Raw genomic sequence first — 22213 nt, 5'->3', positions numbered from 1 at the left:
CATTTGAAGACCAGATATGGAGGTGTTCTTCTCACTGCAGTTGGCCTAGATCCAAATGATTGCATCTATCCAATTGCTTGTGCTATTGTTGACATTGAGAACACTGACACCTGGAGGTGGTTCTTATCCTCTCTGAAACAAGACCTAGTCATTACTGAAACTGATCTGTGGACTATTATGTCTGACAAGCAGAAGGTACTTTCATAACTTTGTCTTTCATTTCCATGCTTCAAAGTTTCTGCTTCCACAATTGTTTTGTCATGATGCTGACATTGTCTTTCACATTTCTTTTAGGGTTTGATCAAAGCTGTCAGAGATTACTTTCCACATGCAGAGCACAAGTTCTGTGTCAGGCACTTGTGGCAAAACTACCAACAGCAGTTTAGGGGTGAAGTGCTCAAGAACCAGCTGTGGAAATGTGCTAGGAGCACAACTCCTTCTGATTTTGAACAGAACATGGAAGAGCTTAAAGTGATAAACTTTAAAGCATGGAAATGGCTGTCAGGGATGGACCCCAACACTTGGGTTAGGGCATATCAACAAGAGTTCCCCAAGTGTGATATTCTTCTCAATAATGCTTGTGAAGTGTTTAACAAGTAAGTTGCATCATTGTTTGTGTTTTTCATCACATGAAGCATTCAACAGGTAGTTCTCCATCACAATATTCTTCTGACATGAACCAACTGTTGGCTTAGGTACATTCTTGAGGCCAGAGAGCTCCCCATATTGTCATTGATCATGACAATAAAAAAGCAGTTGATGACAAGGTTCTACAACAAGAGAGAGGAAGCAGAAACATGGGATGGCACTGTTTGCCCCAAAATTAAGAAAAGACTTGAGAAGAATGATGATTTGTCAGCTACATGTCATGCATCAAATGCAGGGGATGGAATATTCCAGGTAATCTAGCCTGACTTAGCATTTTGCATATTCATCCTGTTTTCTTGCATTGAATAAGTGCCCTATGTCATCTGTGTAGGTTGATAACAAAGGGAGATCTTACATAGTGGACATAAAAGCTTTAAGTTGTACTTGCAAAAGGTGGGACCTCAATGGCATACCATGCCATCATTCTGTTGTTTGCTGCAAAGATGAGAGAATTGAGCCTGAGGACCTAGTTGACAAATGCTACAGCATTGCCTCATTTCTGAAAGCCTACCAGCCTATCATCATGCCAGACAGAGATGAGAGAGAGTGGGAAAAGATGCATGGTCCAGTGATCAAACCCCCACCCAAGAAGAATGACAAAAAGGGAAGGCATCAGAAGAATAGAAGGAAACAACCACATGAAGCCAAGGACAAGAGAGGAGGCAAAAAGCTCACAAGGCATGGTGTGGTCATCACTTGCTCTCATTGCCAAGAGGAGGGTCACAACAGAGCAGGTTGCAACAAGAGGAAAGCTGGTTTGCCACCTGTGAGGCATGTGCCACAACCACAACCTATTCCTCCTATTCCTGTTGACTCATCAGATGATGAACAATAGAATGTGCATCAAGTTGAAGTTGATTCAGGCAGTGAAGAAAGTGAAGAGGAACCAGTAATAACTCAGGTTTGTCTTCCTTAATCATTGTCAAGCTTTACATATTCACATTGACAACAATTTATGACTTGTGAAGTGTTCTAATGATGTTACTTTCATCTTTTCAGGAAGTGTTTGGTGACACAATGGTACAACAGATGAGAAGGGAGCAACAATCATCTAGGAGACCTGGACTTTCTCAGCAACCCATGCCTGAATCAAGCTTCATTAGCTCAGCAAGAGCTCAGAGCAGTAGCATGCCACATGTTACTACAACTGCTAGCAGGGATGGTAGTCAAGCCATGAAGCTCAGGCAGATGAAGATGGAGAAAGACAGAGAAATGGCAGAGAAGAGAGATGCTGCACTGGAGGCACTAAATGCTGCAGCAGAGAAGAGAGCTGCTGAGGCACAAGAGAAGAGAGACCTGGCTGCAAAGAAGAAAGTAATAGAAAGAGAAGCAAAGAAGCATGAAACACAACAGAAAAGAGCTGCTAATGTTGCAAAGAAGAAGGAAATAGCTGAAGAAAATAGAGCAATTGTCCTACAACAAAGAGAGAAGAAAACAGCAGAGCTGGCAGCTGCTAGAGAGGAGGCAAGGAAGAGAAAAGCTTCTGAGCTTGCTGCCAAAAGAAAGGAAGATCAGCACAACAGGTCCAGGCTTAAGAGGGCCTCTACAAGTGCACATGACATGGGAGGTGGCTCTACAAGCAAGAAAACCAGGAAGGTCAGCATGTTTGATGAACTGAGAGAGCCTAGGAAGTAGAAAATTTGGTCTGTATCAAGTTCTTCTGGTGAACTAATCCAGTATTTTGGTGTTTCTTGTCATGTTAAACTTAAATTTGGTCGGTGTCAAGTTCTTCTGCTGAACTTAACCTTACTGTTAAGCTTGTTAGACATGTGCTTTTGGTGGATCTTTACTATGTTATTTAACCTGGTGCTATGTTGTGCTTGGTATATATGTTGCTTGTCATATATATTTCTTGAACTTGGTGATCATCTTTGTTACATATCTTGTGATGATCATCTTTGACATGCTTATCATTTTGCCAACATTTTCTGATGTCACTTACCACTTATCATTATGTCAGATCATAATATAGTAATGCAAACAACCCAACTGTGATCATATATATTGGCCAACAGAAAGACATAATATGCAACATAGATTGATCAACAACATACTTTCATTACATTACCAAAAGGGGACACTTGGATCACTTCTTCATCACCACCATCACTACACTACATAGTTCCATTACATTACTAGCTTACTAGCATCTTCATACTACCAACAATTCAACAGGTCACACACAGCACACACACAAGCACACCTACTGCCAAAGCTATCTTCAACATCATCACACACATAGTTCACTCCTCCTCTCCTCAGCAGCATCACACACAACACTTGCATCACTTCATCAGCAGCATCACACACAGCACACACACAAGCACACCTACTGCCACAACTATCTTCAACAGAAGAACAATCTGCCTGCCAACTTGCAACAAAGATTCACTCCTCTCCTCACAGCATGAACCCCTGAATCCTACTGCCATCATCCCTCTAGCTCTTCTCTCTTCATTGCGCCGCTCCAGCTCTTCTCTCCTGTCTTCAGACCACCCAATTGCATCCACAGCATTATCTCCAGTGAGAAACATCTTCTCCGCCAAGTAAGCAACATACTCCCTCTCCCAATGCCAAAAATTGCATCCATTCTGTCAAAATGAATGCAAAATCAGAGACCAAATGTGCCAAAAACAGAGACCAAATGTGGCAAAATCAATGCTTTCCAAGACCAAATGTCAGAGAACTTACACCATGGCTGGGGCAGCGGTAGTACACCCATCCAGGGTGATCCTCAGTGCCGGAAACATGCTTCTTCACCATGGAACCACACCCCCACGGGCAGTAGATGAGGGGGATGAATGGACCGCCGCCGCGGCGAGAAGAGCGGCAGGAGCTCGATGCAGACATGCTTCAGGGGAAGAACAACTCGTTGCAGAAGCGGCGACGCCGGCGGTGAGCGGTGCTGGGCGGGGAGTGGGCGACGGCAGGACGACGCCGGCTAGGGATTTGGTGGCCGACGACGAAAGAGGAAAATGGCTAGGGATTTGGAGGACGATGGGGGAGGGGGTTTTAATACAACGCGAAATTTGCAAAATAGCCCCCCAAATCAACTCGCCAGTGCAAAAGAACCCCCGCCTCGCTTGCGTGGCTGGTCAAACAGTCAAACAGTATGCCACGTGGGACAAATACGGCGACGCAGCGTACGCGGTGACATGCGCTGTTAACAAATGTAATGATAAGCACCGTAATTTGGGTATTCCGTAATCCAGTGACCAAAGTGAACTTTGTGATCAAATACAGTGACCGCGGGTGAATTTATCTCCCTCCCCTGTCCTGCCTGATTTGAGATTATCTTCTGGCTCTCCTTGGTGTCAGCGTCTCCAAGATTTGACATTATCTTCTGGCTTATAGTCGTAATTGTAATCTTCTTGATGATACCACAACTTGATGACTTCGATGGTACTACTCAAGCATCAGGTCGCGAGCTCTGGGGTGAAAGTCTTGGTCTGACCCGAGCTGGTTATACCTGGCAATGACGATGTTTTTACATAGTTACATTGTTCAAGGCATTGCTCGGGTATGCTCAGATTGATTCTTCAGGGTGAAAACCTAGATCCTAGCCTGGGTGGTTGGATCTGGTGAAAATGATGCTTGAGTGTTGCTCCCTTCTTGAAGGCGTTGCTGTTGAAAAAATTCGTTGTCTGTGTGGTGTCATGAGATGGATGGTGTGGATATGCTCATTGTTTTAGTTTGCCGATCATGGATCTGACCTCTTTGGAGTTTTTTATTCTTCCTCGCTTACGCATAGCCTTGGTCTAATATGACTTTGCTGTTGTTGTCGTGTTTTTTGTGTGCATGTGTTGGTGTTAGCTGTGTGCATTTTATTTATACAGAGGCCGGGTGTGTGCTCTTAGGATATGTATTCTCTTGATGCTCCTTTTTGAGCCAATAAAATCCACCGTTTGTCGAAAAAAAGGTACTTCACAAGATTTTTTTTTTCTACAAAATTTACGAAGTTTGATTTCAGAATATTTTTTAAATGGGGAGTAAAAAGAACCAGATTGAGTACACACTCACAGTACATCTACATCTACTGAAGACTAAACCATGTGGGACGCCAAATCTAAAGTTTTGATCAACTTGCGCTTTCTTCAACCTACCGACGACTGTCGCCACCGTCCTCTCTCCTTCCATGTCAACCGCCCTCCAGCACTAGCCCACTACCTCAGAGAATAATATTCTCCATTGCATAGATCTGCTCTGATATTAAAGAAAACACGTATGAGGTTGTTCACAGGTTGCTATGAAATCACATGAGCTCATAACCTGGGCACCGCCCTGACCGGCGCCCTTGGCCGGCCGGCGGTGGTAAGGGAAGGCGCCGATCTCCCCTTCGATCCTGCCCCTGACGTCGACGAGCAGGCATCGGAGCCTGGCCGCCTCGGCCTCGAGCGCGGCGTGGTCCTGGACCTTCTTGGCGAGCTGCTCGTTCATAGCCCTCAGACGGGCCGCCTCCTCCTCCAGCAGCGCCGTGTGCGCCTTCTTCTTCTCCCGGTACTTGCGCACGGCCGCCTGGTTGCCCGACGGACGGCGCCTCTTGCTCCTGGAGGTGGCGTGGGCGTCCTCGAACCCGGCCGGGGTCTCCGCGCCGGCGTCGGAGGAGGCGGAGGCGGCGATCTTGGAGTGGACGTGGAGACAGGTGTGTGTGTGGGGGAGGTGGTGGGCGGGCGGGTTGCAGGTGTGGGTATGGGTGCAAGCAACCTGCTCCGTGTCCATGAGGATGTCGTCGAAGTAGCTGCCCATGGAGGAGCAGTCGAGGTTCCCGTCGTCCATGGCCGCGATTAGCAGCTGCTTGGCTTGGAGACGCTTAATTAAGCTGTGCTCACGTGCTGCTTGCGTGCAATTTTCGTTTTGTTTTTTAGAAAGGTGTCGACATGATGAGAAATACTGCAACATGGACCAGAAGAATCCTCAAATAATTTTAAAAAATAGACCAGAAGTAGCAACCGACTTTTATCTAGATATTCGCCTTTTTCCAGAGGAAAAAAAAGCCTGTAGGGAATATTACTGAGAGGGAGGTGATAAATGTCTGCCATGCTCCCGCCCCCACCGTGCCGGCGTGCCTGTACCACCGACGTTGTCGCACCACCTGAACCGATGCAACCGCGCACCCGAGAGCATTGCCGCCACAAGGTCGCGCCCGCATGGACCTTGGCACACGCCACCCATCTCCCACACTCCTCCATGAACCATTGCCACCATGCACGCGTATCATATCGGCACACAGTGGCAGAGCTTGAGCGCCATTGTTTGAGCGGAGATCAAAACAAGATTTAGGCCAATTTTCATTGGTTATCTATAGGTCATCTATTCGGGGGTAGTCCAACAAAACTCTTGTGGACTAGAGGGCGGATTACGGTGATACGGATCGTTTAGCAGGTTTGATGGATATTTACAAATTGGATAAGGAACCATGAAGAACACCAAGACCTAAGAGCTAGAGGCTAAACACAAACAACCACAAGGACACAAATAGAAGCATAAGAGCCTCAAGTAAACCATACATCTCACGAATAAAGTTTATTCGGCCAGTCCTATCGACCCAACAACTCGAAATGGGAGAAAGGGACAAGCGTAGGATAATTTATCCCGAAATCCTAAGAGATGGAGGTCTTGAGCTCCACGGAGCCTTAGGGGTCTTGAATTTCATAGGAGTCCTCTGCGCAAGAGGAATGCCTTGATCCCATTAGAGGTTCAAGTTCTTAATTTACGCTTTGCTAACTCTAGGTCTGACCCTAGGTATGACTTGTATAGTTTGGGGGTGAAGGGATAGATAGAGTGGATGTACACACACTTCGGCATGATTCTTGTGTGCATGTAGGTGCCCAAACAATCCAGTGTTCGAGTGTTGGGGCCTCCGCGGGTTAACTTTGCGGTTGGCGACATCGACATGAGGGCCTCAACAATCCAGGACAAATTCTAAGATCCGTTTGGGTGCGCTTAGCCATGACCCGGAGGGTCTGGGCGAGTGTTTGGGTGCTTTCGGTCCCGGCCTTCTGTCCGGCTGCTCTAGGCCTAGGACCGGACTGTCCAAGTGAATATGTCTGAACTGTCCAGCCTCCTCGTTAGAGCTCTCCTCCTCCTTGTTTGACTCCCTGCTCCTCGATCACGATATAACCTTCTTCCATTGCTTCTCCCTGATCCATGCTTTTGTACTAGAGTGCACAAAGGTTTACTGATTGACATACTAGACATGTCTGATTTAAATGCAAAGGAAGCTCAATGACGAATGAAGTCACCTCAATTAGTATGGCTAGTGCTCGTGCCCATGTCATGGGTCCACATAGGGCTCGGGGCTTTGGTGGTGAGCATGTGTTTATGTCCGGCGATGTACCGCATTACAGTTTGGTCCTCACTAGGCTTTGTCATTGTTGCCGCACCATTGCACACGTCCCTCTGAACTCTCGCAGTTGCATCCACCTCTGACAATTCGGCCCATGATGCGAAAGGACCCAAAACCCTCCCAAGAGAAAAGAACGCAGAAAAAGGAAAAAGAAAAGGATGGAGACGGGCCAACCCATTGGGTTGAGCTCAAGAACAGGAGACATTTAGGAAAAATTTAATAATAAAAAAACCACATCACAAATTTGCAGAAAGGACTTTGGACTTCTCCAAAAATGCATCGTTTGTTTATTTCTCTGTGATAAGAAAATCATCGGAAACCGCATGTAGTTTACACTTTTTACAAGAAATCGCTTTAAGAGGTATTAGGCATCCACAATGGAAGACCCTTGTGTAGGCGCTTATAGAAAGAAAAAGAAATTTCATGAAACTAAAAAAGCACCTAAGAGTTCTCCAACACTAGCTGCTAAACACAGATGCTTAACCCAGACTAATAACAACGTATACCATAGCTAACTGCATGCTAGCGCTCGATGCATTTTTATGCACCGATGCCACACCTAGCTCGGGATTCATGACTTTCACTATAAGGCATCATATGGTTGAATCACTTGTGGCCCAACACAGATGCTTAACCCACACATCATCTATGTTGACACCACCTCTCCATGAAAAACATCACATCATATGGTTGAATCACTTGTGGGAGAATTCATAAAAATGATGAGGCCGACGGACTTTTGGATTGCACTAAGGGGCCATTTTGGTGCACCCCGTGTTGGTCAATGTTCTATGCCGCCAACAAGCAGGCAAGATAGAAACTAGACGCTCTCAAGCAGTGTAATAAGGCCTCATATTCAGAATAGTAGAGTTAAAGGTGAGAAGCCTACACCAGATATGACAAAAAGAATTCAAATCAGACTCAAAAAGTGGAAAGCATAGCAACACATGCCTTGTTAAATCATATGATAAACAAGATGGATCTCGTCATAAGTGTCAAGTGTGGGTAATAGGGAGATTGGTCAAGTTGCACCATTGCCCATAACGATTTGAGAAGAGGAGTAGGAGGATGGACGAAAACTTGACAAAGTTGTTTAACATATGTGAGAATGTGCCATTGTTGAGGACCAATGTCAACACAAGCGTGGGAGTTGATGGACTTTGCTCGAAACCTGGAGAAGTATCAGGTCATAGTGGTACGCAAGCGGGGGTGGAAAATACTGTGACATGGTGGCGGGCATCAACGTGGGTATCATTGAGTGCGGCATGACGGTGGACACTTGAGTGGCCGTCATTGATTGGGGCATGGGGTGCCAAAACACATGAAAATGGACAGATTTGACCCTTTTTCTGAAACTTCATCACAAAATGAACCAGTTCTGAAAATATTTCACAGAATGACCTTTTTTTCATGATGCCCAGGCTTGGGGCTCCATGCTAGATACCATGAAACCCTTGGTGAAGGTAGATATCGTGTAATCTAGCATGGCACCCCGGTGCAAGCTTCATGCTATCTAGCATGGCGCCCCAACCTAGGGCGTCATGAAAATGGGTTATTTTTAAAAATATTTTCAGATTCAGATCATTTTGTGCTGAAGTCAAATCTGTCTGTTTTCATTAACCCAAGATGCTATGACAACAAGGTACACATGAAGAGCCACGAGTCATAAAGCCACCGCAATCAGGAGGAGTGACCGAGTCATAAAGCGTCGGCATGGGCAGGGGCGTGCCAGGAGAAGGTGACATGATGACTATTGCATGACCAGCACAGACTGCGTCCATAGCTAGGCAGAGTAGGTGAGTCATGACGCTTGCCTGGAGATAAAGGGGCACAACTCGAGGAACGATGGTTGTACTTGAGTGTGCATGAGGTGCAAGATAGAATATTGAAGATCTTTGCACTAATTGTCAAGAATCATGTGTATGAGTTCGTTGCACATCACTGGCAAAAAGGAGATTGCGGAGTTTGTCAGCGAGAGACTTCATCCGCGAACAGTAAGCCATGATGGACATATAACCCTAGATGACAAAGTGAAACTACAATAAGATGTACATTGCCTAACAGCACCTTGACGACCGCTCAAGGGAGTAGGCGATGTCCTCACGGGCATCACGATCAACAGAACCTCCGTGGAGACTATGGCGAAATTCGCTCTAGACCCCGCCAGGCCAAATTTGCTGAAGAATACATGGAAGAAGCAATACCACTAAGCATAGTTGGTCCCCCAGAGATTGAGTGTGATTGGAGTTTTGTTGCAAATACTTGTCAATTGGATATGGCGGTGACTTGATAGGTTAGGTGAGACGGGGAGGAGGGCATGGCTCCGGAGGTGCTCGGTAAGTGGAGGGGGTGGGATTGGTGTCCATCGTGTTGGCCTCTCGGAGATCAGGTGTGATCGAAGCATGGTTACATATGTTGGTCCGCTGGGTATGGTGGGAGGAGTGGTAGCGCTGGCAGCATGAGTGTCCAGGTGAGTCGAGGAGGAGGGATCAAAACTATAGGTGGAGGTGGTCATGGCAATCGAGAGCATGGAGAGCGGTGACCATTATTGGTCTCCCTGAGATCAAGTGTGTGATGGGGCGTGGATGCAAAGTGAGTCAAGTAGGAAGGCCCGGAGTAGGAGGTGCTCATGGCGATCGAGAACATGGAACATGAGTGGCGGTGACCTAAGCAGCCATGTGAGTCAAGGAGGAGGTGCTCATCTCAAGTTGATGCTCATGGCAATTAGGAGGAGACCAGCCGAAGATTAAGATCTACTCCGTTCCATAATATAAGAGCACCTTTTACACTAGTGTACATGTGACTGAGAATAGAAGAGATACCACACAAGGTTGTATAGATCTACTAGAACAGAAGTGAATCTTGGCCAGGACATGCAATTTTTTACAGGTACTCTCCATTCCAAGATTTAAGCCAAAGTCAAACGTTTTTTATGTTTGACCAATAGAATACCAAATCAGTAATGATAGATTCATTATGGAATCTATTTTCATGTTCCATGTATTTGGTATTAAAGGTATTGATATTATTTTCTCGATAAACTAGCTCATACTTAAAAGGGTTAAAAATTCTGAAGAAAAATACACCATTTTAGTAAAAGAGACCACAACTTTTCAGTAAATATTGAACCACAGAGCCAAACTGGGCGGCAATACGACCCTCCAAACCAACCCCATTTCTGCAGAGGTTACTTTGTACAAATAATATATCATGGCACAGAACATTCCCTTAAGAATCAAATAACACCCAAGCAATGATGGAATCCATGCGATTGCTTTGATCATAGGCACGGTGTAGACAACAAACACAACGGGCATACATACCAACGAAAGAATTCATGCAGCTGACATCCAACTTGAGGTCTACCCAAGACTGAACTTGTAATCTTCCCACAAAACCTGGATGCTGAAATCTAAATTATTCAAGAAACCTTCGAACGCAGTCTGTTCTACTAATTATCAGCGAGCATCTAGGACTAGGAGCAAAGGCTGTCCAACTCCAAGAACATTACTGAGGCTGGATAGCATCCTAGCTAACGAACTTGTGGCGCCCCAGGCACCATAGAAGGCACCATCGGCAACAGAGCCACAAACACGACAGTTTGAACCAAACGCGGCCCTCTGGTAGAAGCCAGCAATTTATACAGTCCTCCTTTTACGGAGAAGCCAATAGTCTCTCGCAAGGAGAAGATAAGCACCTCAGAGTCCTGAAAAGAAGCAGTAGAATGTGTTACTCAGTCCTGAAACAATCGTTAGCATCGACTTTAAGAAACTTCAAAAGACAGAACAATAAAGACAAATAAATTGCAATGACAATTGACAGAAGAGGCGTTGGCACATGGTATCTGACCTAGATAAAAGCCACACACTATGTGGATAGCAACTCGGAAGTACTGGATACACCTAATAAGAACTATTGGTACAACATGGCATTATTGCAGAGACATTGGATGACTTTTAAGTTTCAAGACTAGGGATGAACAAAAGTTGCATCTAGTAATAGAATCATGGAGGCACTCCACCACTATATGCTGTTATCACTTATCAGCATAGCATACCTATTGACAAGTGGAGAATCAGGTGCACATATTGATGAAAGCCCTGCATCAATGTCCACTATACAACAACCTAAAGTCAATCAAAAGTATGGAAAGGCTGGTGCATTATAACGTACACGGGCAAGTTCCCGAACCAAGTTTCTGATTACAAAACCATAATTTACTACTAGCGCATCTAAAATGATCAACTCTGAGAGAAGATTGTTCGATAATCCGTGAAGACAAGTGATGCTAATATTAAGCACCTGGAAAAAAGAACTCTTCATAATAACACAAAATTTTGAGGTGGCGCTACACTCGAATGCACAGATACGGATACGGGTATCAGTATCGGGCCAATACGGATACGTAAATTCGTCATTTTGAAAAAGTGCCAATACGGATACGTTTTACTATTTTTTTTTTTAGAAGGGATTCAGAATGTCAACCGTGGCCTTTTTACATGCATGGATTCCATGGTTCCCTGTCTTCTTTAGCAAATGAGCAGAAACTCTAGAGTAGCTACTCAAAGCTTCATGACCACAGTAGTCACATTTCCATTTAGTGTTGCCCCCTCCAGGTGATTTCTCTATGATTTGAACATGGCTCCACAATGGTGCCCTTAGATTTGTAGGTACAGTAGGAGGTTCAGCAGGAGGAGCCATCTGGAGGAGATGAGAAAAATGAGATCTTCACAGATCAGAGGAGAAAGAAGAGAGGATGAGCTTGGCTGGGCAGGAAAAAGGAGAAGAGGCGTTGGTGAGGAGTAGCAGCTCGTCGCTGGCTAGACGCCGCTGCCGCCCGCCCTGGGTGAGTAGCTGCTAGGTACGCAGCCACCAGCCGCCGCCTGGTGTGAGCTCGGGAGGGAGGAAAGAAAACTGGGAGGGAAAGGAAGGGGGCATTGGGGTACTAGGGTTGCTGTCTGCCTCTAAGCTGGGCTGAGTGGTCTCTTAGATGGGCTGGGCCGTATCCAAAACAAACTGAAAAAGTATCCTTCAAGTATCTGAATTGTTTTAAACCGTTTATTAATGGATACTCCTTGGATACGTATCGGGGGCGTATCGGTATCGGATACGGTATCCGATACCGATTCGCTAGTTTCCTGAAGTATCGGTGCATTCGAGGCACTACATGAGAAACTGTTTTTACTAGTTTGAAACTTTGTCCAAAAACCTTGAATCATAGGAATTATGAATTCTGATTTTTGGAAATATGCTACACACTGAAAGCAGTGCACAGGTGGCAGCCGGAATGTTTGAGACAGAAACAGTACTTTCGCTGGAGACATTTCTAGCAACCTAAATTAACCACCAGTGGTACTGATTTTATAAACACAAACTAATGCAGACTATTGTTGTGAACAACCTAAACTATGTGCTTGTAGTTTCGGACTTTCAATATCAATTGACACCAAAGATGGCTATGATCAGAAAGATAGATGGAAATGCACAATTATTGCTTGTCCAATCGGTCTGTGAATGTGATAACTGAAAAGTTAAGCAAGCAGCAGCCAAGCACTGTTTGCATGCAAACCATACTGCTAATTCATTTCTAATAAAACCACATGATATTGTCATTCAAAAGAATGTTTGTGCAAACCAAATGAAACAGTTGTTAGATCTAGTATCAATCAAATCCACAGTGGCTTTAGGGCCAGTTCTTTTGGGACTTCTGGCTGGCTGTGGAAATAAGCTGCCCCCTCCCCAGCTTCTTCTATAAGCCCAAACTAAAGCCAGAGACATATCACTGGCTATAGGTAGATAATATAAGCGCCAGGATCCTATAGTTAGGCCAAAACAACTAACACACCAAGTCGCCACATCAAAATCTGCCCATTTGCACACTTGTTGAGAGTTCAAACATACTAAAACACATAGAAAGTAAATTGATGTTGCTGGATGCAGAAAAAATGGCAAAAGAGAAGCATAACTAACCTCGACCTGTTTACAGCATTTGGCCCCCACGGCAGCCTGGGGGGTTTAAAGAACCTGGTTTTACACAGCCCATAGAGTCACCAGCACCTTGCCCCAAAACCTGGCCACTCATAACACCATCGTCGTCCATAGTTCTGGCCTGCTGCATTCCTGGATTGCAGTACAGCTGATCGTTGCATCTGAAACCGCAGGAATTCATAACCTGGGCACCACCGAGAAAGCTCCCCTGGTCGACAAAATCGTTGCTTTTGACCGTCCGCTGGTAAGGGAAGGTGCCAATCTCCCCCTCGATCCTCCCTCTGATGTCAACAAGCAGGCAGCGGAGCCTGGCGACCTCGGCCTCGAGCGCGGAGTGGCTCTGGAGCTTCTTGACGAGCTGCTGGTTGACAGCCTTGAGGTGAGCCACCTCCTCCTCGAGCAGCGCGGTGTGGGCCTTCTTCTTCTCGCGGTACTTCCTGACGGCCGCGCGGTTACCGGAGGGGCGCTGCTTCTTGCTCTCCGGCAGCGACTCGGAGGTCTCGGCGGCGTCGTCGGAGGCGGAGAGGATCTTGGTGTGGACGTGGACGCAGGTGTGGGTGTGGTGCGCGAGGTCGTGCACGGGCGGGTTGCAGGTGTGGGTGTGGGTGCAGGCGAGGTGGTCGGTGTCGCCGTTGAGGATGTCGTCGAAGTAGGTCCCCATGGAGCAGCTGGCCGGCGGGTCGTTGCCCATGGCCTCGCACAGGAACGTCTCCGGGTTGGAGAAGTCGATGTCCCCGTCGTCCATGGCTGGCCACGAGCAGAGCAAAAGATAAGGAGAGTCAGATGCTCCCGTCGGCACCGGGAATCGGGAGCCGCCAGCGGCAATTCGACAGGCAGCGCCGGGAAAGTCGCCCGTCCGGGTCACAAAAAAGGGGGATGGAGAGGTTGCTGACAATAATAACAATAAGCAAAATAACAAGCAGCTTCGCCCATGGCTCCCCATCCGCCCGCCCGTTGACCGGCTGCGGAGGGGAGCGGGTGGGGCAATGGACGGCGCGGCGGAATCCCGGCGGCGCGGCTGATCCGAAGCGAGCCGATCTCGACGGGGAAGGAAGGGGAGGAAGTAGATACGAAGCGGAGAAACCGGGCTTACCAGGCGAGGAGGCGCGGCGCCCGTCCGTCCCGCCCACGGCCGCCGGTGCGGCGGCGGAGGCTCGGGAGCGAGGGCAGGAGGGGGAGGAGGGGAGGCGGCGGCGGCGGCGGGCGGGCGAATTTATCTGGGCTTTCCGTTGGGGGGAGTATAGGACGGTCGTGGCGATGGGGCGCGGGTGGGATAGGAATATCAGCCACCTGCGGACGGGCGGTGCCCAATAATCAATTAATCAGTGCCTTTTCGCCCCCTCCTTTTTATTTATTTATTTATTGTTAGTACTATAGTTGTGTACTGTACTATTATCGTTTCTTGTATTGTACTGGTTGTATAGTACAATAATACGCCCGTTGTGTAGATGCGGACGGTGCTGCGCTGGATGCCAAAAAAAATCATATTCTTTTAGGCTGTCAACGGAATATATATTAACACTTTTTTTTGCGGAATATATATGAACACATGGCAGTGTAGGCCGTGAGATTGCTTCGCTGTTGAATATATGGATGGATCAATTAACTATTGCCTTCTAGGAGAAGAAAGAAAGGCGATCTCGCTTCCCTCCGCCGCCGACCTCGGTTGTCGGTGGTGAGGGGGTCGCCAGATTCACGTGTGTGTATCGTTTTTAGGCATTAGTAGCGTATAGGGTTTTCCTCCTCCGACGTTTAGTCGTGCGGGGTGCCAGACCTGAAGTTTGATGGCGTGTCCGAGGTGTTGTCTGGTTTGATTCTTTCAGCGGCAATGGCTTCGCCTTTATTAGCGAGCCACCTTGAAGGTCCACGCGCAGATGACGGACGTTGATGTCAAACTCAGAGGATTCGTAGGTCTTGTTTATATCTTACTTTTTGGCTGGTGTTTCTGTGTATAAAGGTTGGCATTTGGCTATCTTTTCGGTACGGTTTGTATTATGACGCTTATGACATGTTAACATGACAAAAATAATATTTTCTCTGTTTCAAAATAAGTGTATTGACTTTAGTACAACTTTATACTAAAATTAAGACACTTATCTTGGGACAGAGGGAGTATGAATGGATGAGTCATTCCTTGGCCCAACTTCCTCGTTGTCGCCGGGCACGTCGCGATACCGTGCGCCGCCGAGGCTCTGGTGTAGTAACCTAGTCCGTGCCATGGAGGACGATGAATAATACCACTTATGTATGTATATTATATACGAGTACTACGTATATGCATCTGGTCCATGGAGAAAAATAGGTCGGCGATTAGCGTCATAGTATTACCACGAGATAGAGTAGACTAGAGTAGATTTCTGGGTCACTGGCTGGCTGGGCTGGCCCGTGACGCTTTTTTGTTTAGGCCTCCCCTCCCGCTGATCTCTTGAATGAGCTTCTCTGCTGTTTTACAGCTTTGTAGTATGTGTTTGTAAGAGAATCTCTAGCAGATCCCGTAACTGTCCGGCCTGTAAAATTCATTTATGGGCTCCAAATTCAAATTCACGGGATGACAGACACATACACAAAACAGAGCAGATCCCGCATACATCATCGGAATTCAACATGATTATAAAACGAGTAATTCGCGGCATTAAACATTACTGGAGTTGCAACATAGTTCATACAAACTTAATTAAACATAGTTCAAACGGAAATTGAAACTAGTTCATCGTACTACACGGGGGTACTTGCTTCTACGCTTCGGAGCCGGAGTCACCGTCGTCGCCGGAGCCGTCCTGGGCTGACGGGGCCCGTTGCCGTGGAGCGTGTTGTAGATCAGGGTGCTGGAGAGCGTCTGCTGGAGTTGGTACTCCTCCCAGAGCTCTGGCAGGCGCGCGGTCGCAGCTGCATCGCCGGCTGCAGCGGCGTCCCTTGCCTGCGACCACGCGGTCTCGGCCGCCCAGAGCCGCTGGAGGGCCGGGTTGAAGAGCCTCCAGAGACGGCGGAAACTCGCCCACGCCCGCGAGCCAGCGCTGAGGGACTTCGCACCGCGAGTGCGTGCCGCCTCCCTCTGCCTGTCCGACACGGGAGGGCGAAGGCTGGAGCCGCCTGCCTCATCGTCGTTCCCACGCTTGTGGGCGATGAAGCCACCGTGGGCGTCGAACCCACCGTGGCACCAGAAGCACCGCGGTCGCCGAAACCCCTGCCGCCGCCATGCCCCGCACCCATCGTCAGATCCGCTCGAGCAAACCGCGACAAAATGCTGCCGAGACGAATCGATTTGTCGTCTGATTTGGAGGATTTGTGGCGGAGATGGAAAGGGGAGAAAGGGGAGGGATACCCTAAATTGGCTGGAAACCGACATATATACCGGATGCGAGCGCGGTTTACGAGCCTCCCGTAAACTTTTCATGAGCCGGGCCGTTTAGGGCATGTACAATGCATAGCCCCTGGGTGATGTCTCGCATGTCATCTAGAGGATCGGATATCAGGTAAAGTAGGTTCGAATAAGGAAGTGGGATCCTCTGCAGGAGGCGGGTGCTTGAAAAGAAAAAATGTGGTCCGATGTCAAAAGCTGAAAAAGGTTGAAGTGAAAATTTGAGATGCATGAGTCTTTATTTTCTATTTCTTAATGAGGCCCACTAGTGATAGGTTGCATTGGGGAGAATAAATAAATGTAGATGCCTCAAACTACTTTTTGTCACGAGGCATCGGTATTCATATGCCACCATCGTACATGCCCTTATGCGGGACCTGCTTGGGTCAGACTTTTGGGTTGTCCCTAAATCGGGCAAAAAACGTAATCCTCCGGGCATTTAAGAGCAACTCCAAAGGGCCGACCCATTTCGTCCGCCTGCGTTCGTTTGGGTCGGCACGGACAAAAGTGGCGGCCCAACGCGCCGACCCAAACCCAAATCACGTCCGCGTCGCGTCCGCGCCGACGCATTTGCGGCCCAAATGCGTCGGCGCGGACGCCGAACGGACGCTTCGCGCGCCTTCTCGCTGTCCGCCGCGTCCCCACATGGCGGCCGTCCAACTACCCGCTGCCCACGCGGTCAGCTCAATTTATGACCACGGGCCCACGTGTCAGCGACGGCGCTCGTCCTTTTTTAAGCCGACCGTGCGGCGGGGCCGTCCTCATCCAAACTCGTCGTCCACATCTGCCAAGCTTTGCTCCCCCGTCGCCGGCAAATCCTTTCCACCACAACCACAGCGAGATGGGCCTCTTCTCCGGCGCAAGCGGCAGCAAGGCCAAGGGCAAGGCCCCCGCCACCCCTTTCCCCTCAGAGTTTCTCTGCCTCCGCCGGCGTCGGCGCCTCGCCGGCAGAGGCAACGCGTGAACGTGAGTGCACCAGACGGAGTGGCACTGGCAGCACCGGCAGCCTCTACCGTATCCCGACGTGACACTGCCGCACGACTGGCATCTGGATCCCATAGGATCCCAGTGCCGGCGGTGTCGCGGACGGCTCGGGCTCATGCGGAGGAGGTGCTAACGCCGGAGCAGCGCCGCGAGGCCGCCTACGCATCCGACTCGCCCAACTGGGCGAGGTGGTCGCCTTCGATCACGAGGAGGCAAGGCGACGGGGCGTGCGCGAGGTCGACCGGAGCTCGCCGCCGCCGACGCTCGTCGTCCGCGAGGAGGACCAGGCGGCCCTTGCGGCCGTCTACCAGGAGAGCGAGGAGGACGAGCGGCGCAGGGCGGAGGCGGCGGAGGAAGAGGAGGCTCGGTACGAGGCGACAATGGCGCATGCACTTGCCCTCTCCGCGGCGGGCAACTGCTGTTGGAAATATGCCCTAGAGGCAATAATAAATGGTTATTATTATATTTCTTTGTTCATGATAATTTTCTATTGTTCATGCTATAATTGTGTTATCCGGAAATCGTAATACATGTGTGAATACATAGACCACAACGTGTCCCTAGTAAGCCTCTAGTTGACTAGCTCGTTGATCAACAGATAGTCATGGTTTCCTGACTATGGACATTGGATGTCATTGATAACGGGATCACATCATTAGGAGAATGATGTGATGGACAAGACCCAATCCTAAGCATAGCTCAAAGATCGTGTAGTTCGTTTGCTAGAGCTTTTCCAATGTCAAGTGTCTTTTCCTTAGACCATGAGATCGTGCAACTCCCGGATACCGTAGGTGTGCTTTGGGTGTGCCAAACGTCACAACGTAACTGGGTGACTATAAAGGTACACTACGGGTATCTCCGAAAGTGTCTGTTGAGTTGGCACGGATCGAGACTGGGATTTGTCACTCCGTATGACAGAGAGGTATCTCTGGGCCCACTCGGTAATGCATCATCATAATGAGCTCAATGTGACTAAGGAGTTAGCCACGAGATCATGCATTACGGTACGAGTAAAGAGACTTGCCGGTAACGAGATTGAACAAGGTATTGGGATACCGACGATCGAATCTCGGGCAAGTAACATACCGATTGACAAAGGGAATTGTATACGGGATTAATTGAATCCTCGACATCGTGGTTCATCTGATGAGATCATCGTGGAACATGTGGGAGCCAACATGGGTATCCAGATCCCGCTGTTGGTTATTGACCGGAGAGGCGTCTCGGACATGTCTGCATGTCTCCCGAACCTGTAGGGTCTACACACTTAAGGTTCGGTGACGCTAGGGTTGTAGAGATATGAGTATGCGGAAACCCGAAAGTTGTTCGGAGTCCCGGATGAGATCCCGGACGTCACGAGGAGTTCCGGAATGGTCCGGAGGTGAAGAATTATATATAGGAAGTCCAGTTTCGGCCACCGGGAAAGTTTTGGATGTTATCGGTATTGTACCGGGACCACCGGAAGGGTCCCGGGGGTCCACCGGGTGGGGCCACCTATCCCGGAGGGCCCCATGGGCTGAAGTGGGAAGGGAACCAGCCCTTAGTGGGCTGGGGCGCCCCCCATGGGCCTCCCCCCTGCGCCTAGGGTTGGAAACCCTAGGGTGGGGGGCGCCCCACTTGACTTGGGGGGGAAGTTTCCCCCCTTGGCCGCCGCCCCCCCCCATAGATGGGTTCTTGGCCGGCGCCCCCCCTCCTAGGGGCCTATATAAAGGGGGGAGGGAGGGCAGCAACACTACAGCCTTTGGCGCCTCCCTCCTCCCCTGCAACACCTCTCCCTCTCGCAGAGGCTTGGCGAAGCCCTGCCGAGATCCCGCTACATCCACCACCACGCCGTCGTGCTACTGGATCTTCATCAACCTCTCCTTCCACCCTTGCTGGATCAAGAAGGAGGAGACGTCGCTGCTCCGTACGTGTGTTGAACGCGGAGGTGCCGTCCGTTCGGCACTCGGTCATCGGTGATTTGGATCACGGCGAGTACGACTCCATCAACCCCGTTCATTGGAACGCTTCCGCTCGCGATCTACAAGGGTATGTAGATGCACTCCTTTCCCCTCGTTGCTAGTATACTCCATAGATGGATCTTGGTGATGCGTAGGAAATTTTAAAATTCTGCTACAATCCCCAACAGTGGCATCATGAGCCAGGCCTATGCGTAGTTACTATGCACGAGTAGAACACAAAGCAGTTGTGGGCGTAGATGTTGCCAATTCTTCTTGCCGCTACTAGTCTTATCTTGTTTCGGTGGTATTGTGGGATGAAGCGGCCCAGACCGACCTTACACGTACGCTTACGTGAGACAGGTTCCACCGACTGACATGCACTAGTTGCATAAGGTGGCTAGCGGGTGTCTGTCTCTCCCACTTTAGTCGGAACGGATTCGATGAAAAGGGTCCTTATGAAGGGTAAATAGAAATTGGCATATCACGTTGTGGTTTTACGTAGGTAAGAAACGTTCTTGCTAGAAACCTATACAAGCCACGTAAAAACTTGCAACAACAATTAGAGGACGTCTAACTTGTTTTTGCAGCATGTGCTATGTGATGTGATATGGCCAGAAGATGTGATGAATGATATATGTGATGTATGAGATTGATCATATTCTTGTAATAGGAATCACGACTTGCATGTCGATGAGTATGACAACCGGCAGGAGCCATAGGAGTTGTCTTTATTATTTTGTATGACCTGCGTGTCATTGAATAACACCATGTAAATTACTTTACTTTATTGCTAAACGCGTTAGCCATAGAAGTAGAAGTAATCGTTGGCGTGACAACTTCATGAAGACACGATGATGGAGATCATGGTGTCATGCCGGTGACAAAGATGATCATGGCGCCCTGAAGATGGAGATCAAAGGAGCAAAATGATATTGGCCATATCATGTCACTATTTGATTGCATGTGATGTTTATCATGTTTTGCATCTTATTTGCTTAGAACGACGGTAGTAAGTAAGATGATCCCTTATGATAATTTCAAGAAAGTGTTCCCCCTAACTGTGCACCGTTGTGAAGGTTCGTTGTTTCGAAGCACCACGTGATGATCGGGTGTGATAGATTCTAACGTTCGCATACAACGGGTGTTGACGAGCCTAGCATGTACAGACATGGCCTCGGAACACACGCAATACACTTAGGTTGACTTGACGAGCCTAGCATGTACAGACATGGCCTCGGAACACGGAGGACCGAAAGGTCGAGCATGAGTCGTATAGAAGATACGATCAACATGGAGATGTTCACCGATCTTGACTAGTCCGTCTCACGTGATGATCGGACACGGCCTAGTTAACTCGGATCATGTTTCACTTAGATGACTAGAGGGATGTCTATCTGACTGGGAGTTCATTGAGTAATTTGATTAGATGAACTTAATTATCATGAACTTAGTCTAAAATCTTTGCAATATGTCTTGTAGATCAAATGGCCCACGTTGTCCTCAACTTCAACGCGTTCCTAGAGAAAACCAAGCTGAAAGATGATGGCAGTAACTATACGGACTGGGTCCGGAACCTGAGGATCATCCTCATAGCTGCCAAGAAAAATTATGTCCTAGAAGCACCGCTAGGTGAAGCACCAATCCTAGAGAACCAAGACGTTATGAACGCTTGGCAATCACGTGCTGATGATTACTCCCTCGTTCAGTGCGGCATGCTTTACAGCTTAGAACCGGGTCTCCAAAAGCGTTTTGAGAAACATGGAGCATATGAGATGTTCGAAGAGCTGAAAATGGTTTTCCAAGCTCATGCCCGGGTCGAGAGATATGAAGTCTCCGACAAGTTCTTCAGCTGTAAAATGGAGGAAAATAGTTCTGTTAGTGAGCACATACTCAGAATGTCTGGGTTACACAACCGCTTGTCTCAGCTGGGAGTTAATCTCCCGGATGACGCGGTCATTGACAGAATCCTTCAGTCGCTTCCACCGAGCTACAAGAGCTTTGTGATGAACTTCAATATGCAGGGGATGGAAAAGACCATTCCTGAGGTATATTCGATGCTGAAATCAGCGGAGGTGGAGATCAGAAAAGAACATCAAGTGTTGATGGTGAATAAAACCACTAAGTTCAAGAAAGGCAAGGGCAAGAAGAACTTCAAGAAGGACGGCAAGGGAGTTGCCGCGCCCGGTAAGCCAGTTACTGGGAAGAAGTCAAGGAATGGACCCAAGCCTGAGACTGAGTGCTTTTATTGCAAGGGAAGTGGTCACTGGAAGCGGAACTGCCCCAAATACTTAGCGGACAAGAAGGCCGGCAACACCAAAGGTATATGTGATATACATGTAATTGATGTGTACCTTACCAGTACTCGTAGTAGCTCCTGGGTATTTGATACCGGTGCGGTTGCTCATATTTGTAACTCAAAACAGGAACCGCGGAATAAACGGAGACTGGCAAAGGACGAGGTGACGATGCGCGTCGGGAATGGTTCCAAGGTCGATGTGATCGCCGTCGGCACGCTACCTCTGCATCTACCTACGGGATTAGTTTTAAACCTCAATAATTGTTATTTAGTGCCAGCTTTGAGCATGAACATTGTATCGGATCTCATTTAATTCGAGATGGCTACTCATTTAAATCCGAGAATAATGGTTGTTCTATTTATATGAGAGATATGTTTTATGGTCATGCCCCGCTGGTCAATGGTTTATTCTTGATGAATCTCGAACGTGATGTTACACATATTCATAGTGTGAATACCAAAAGATGTAAAGTTGATAACGATAGTCCCACATACTTGTGGCACTGCCGCCTTGGTCACACTGGTGTCAAACGCATGAAGAAGCTCCATGCAGATGGACTTTTGGAGTCTCTTGATTATGAATCATTTGACACGTGCGAACCATGCCTCATGGGTAAGATGACCAAGACTCCGTTCTCCGGAACAATGGAGCG

The 22213-nt window shown here is 48.2% G+C and overlaps 3 protein-coding genes across 3 annotated transcripts; 1 reads left to right on the top strand and 2 right to left on the bottom strand.

Moving 5' to 3' along the window:
• The first annotated feature begins 490 nt into the window (after positions 1-490).
• Positions 491-1656, top strand: LOC141026493 (uncharacterized). The gene is made up of 2 exons (XM_073503142.1): positions 491-900; positions 980-1656. The coding sequence occupies exons 1-2, from the start codon at positions 739-741 to the stop codon at positions 1481-1483; spliced, it is 666 nt and encodes a 221-aa protein (XP_073359243.1). The 5' UTR covers positions 491-738; the 3' UTR covers positions 1484-1656.
• Positions 1657-2670: 1014 nt separating this feature from the next.
• On the bottom strand, positions 2671-5647 carry LOC141027891 (basic leucine zipper 19-like). The gene is made up of 2 exons (XM_073505488.1): positions 3340-5647; positions 2671-3239 (listed from the first exon to the last, which is right to left on the bottom strand). Exon 1 carries the CDS (start codon positions 5545-5547, stop codon positions 4858-4860), a length of 690 nt encoding a protein of 229 aa, XP_073361589.1. The 5' UTR covers positions 5548-5647; the 3' UTR covers positions 2671-3239; positions 3340-4857.
• A 4553-nt stretch (positions 5648-10200) lies between these two features.
• Positions 10201-14303, bottom strand: LOC141027890 (basic leucine zipper 19-like). Its single transcript, XM_073505487.1, has 3 exons — positions 14076-14303; positions 12965-13729; positions 10201-10700 (listed from the first exon to the last, which is right to left on the bottom strand). Exon 2 carries the CDS (start codon positions 13725-13727, stop codon positions 12975-12977), a length of 753 nt encoding a protein of 250 aa, XP_073361588.1. The 5' UTR covers positions 13728-13729; positions 14076-14303; the 3' UTR covers positions 10201-10700; positions 12965-12974.
• Between the last annotated feature and the right edge of the window lie 7910 nt (positions 14304-22213).

The sequence above is a fragment of the Aegilops tauschii genome, chromosome 7 (assembly GCF_002575655.3).
Source record: "Aegilops tauschii subsp. strangulata cultivar AL8/78 chromosome 7, Aet v6.0, whole genome shotgun sequence".
Lineage (NCBI taxonomy): Eukaryota > Viridiplantae > Streptophyta > Magnoliopsida > Poales > Poaceae > Aegilops > Aegilops tauschii.
Note: the sequence above shows the minus strand (reverse complement) of the source record. Positions and strands in the feature narration are given on the sequence as shown.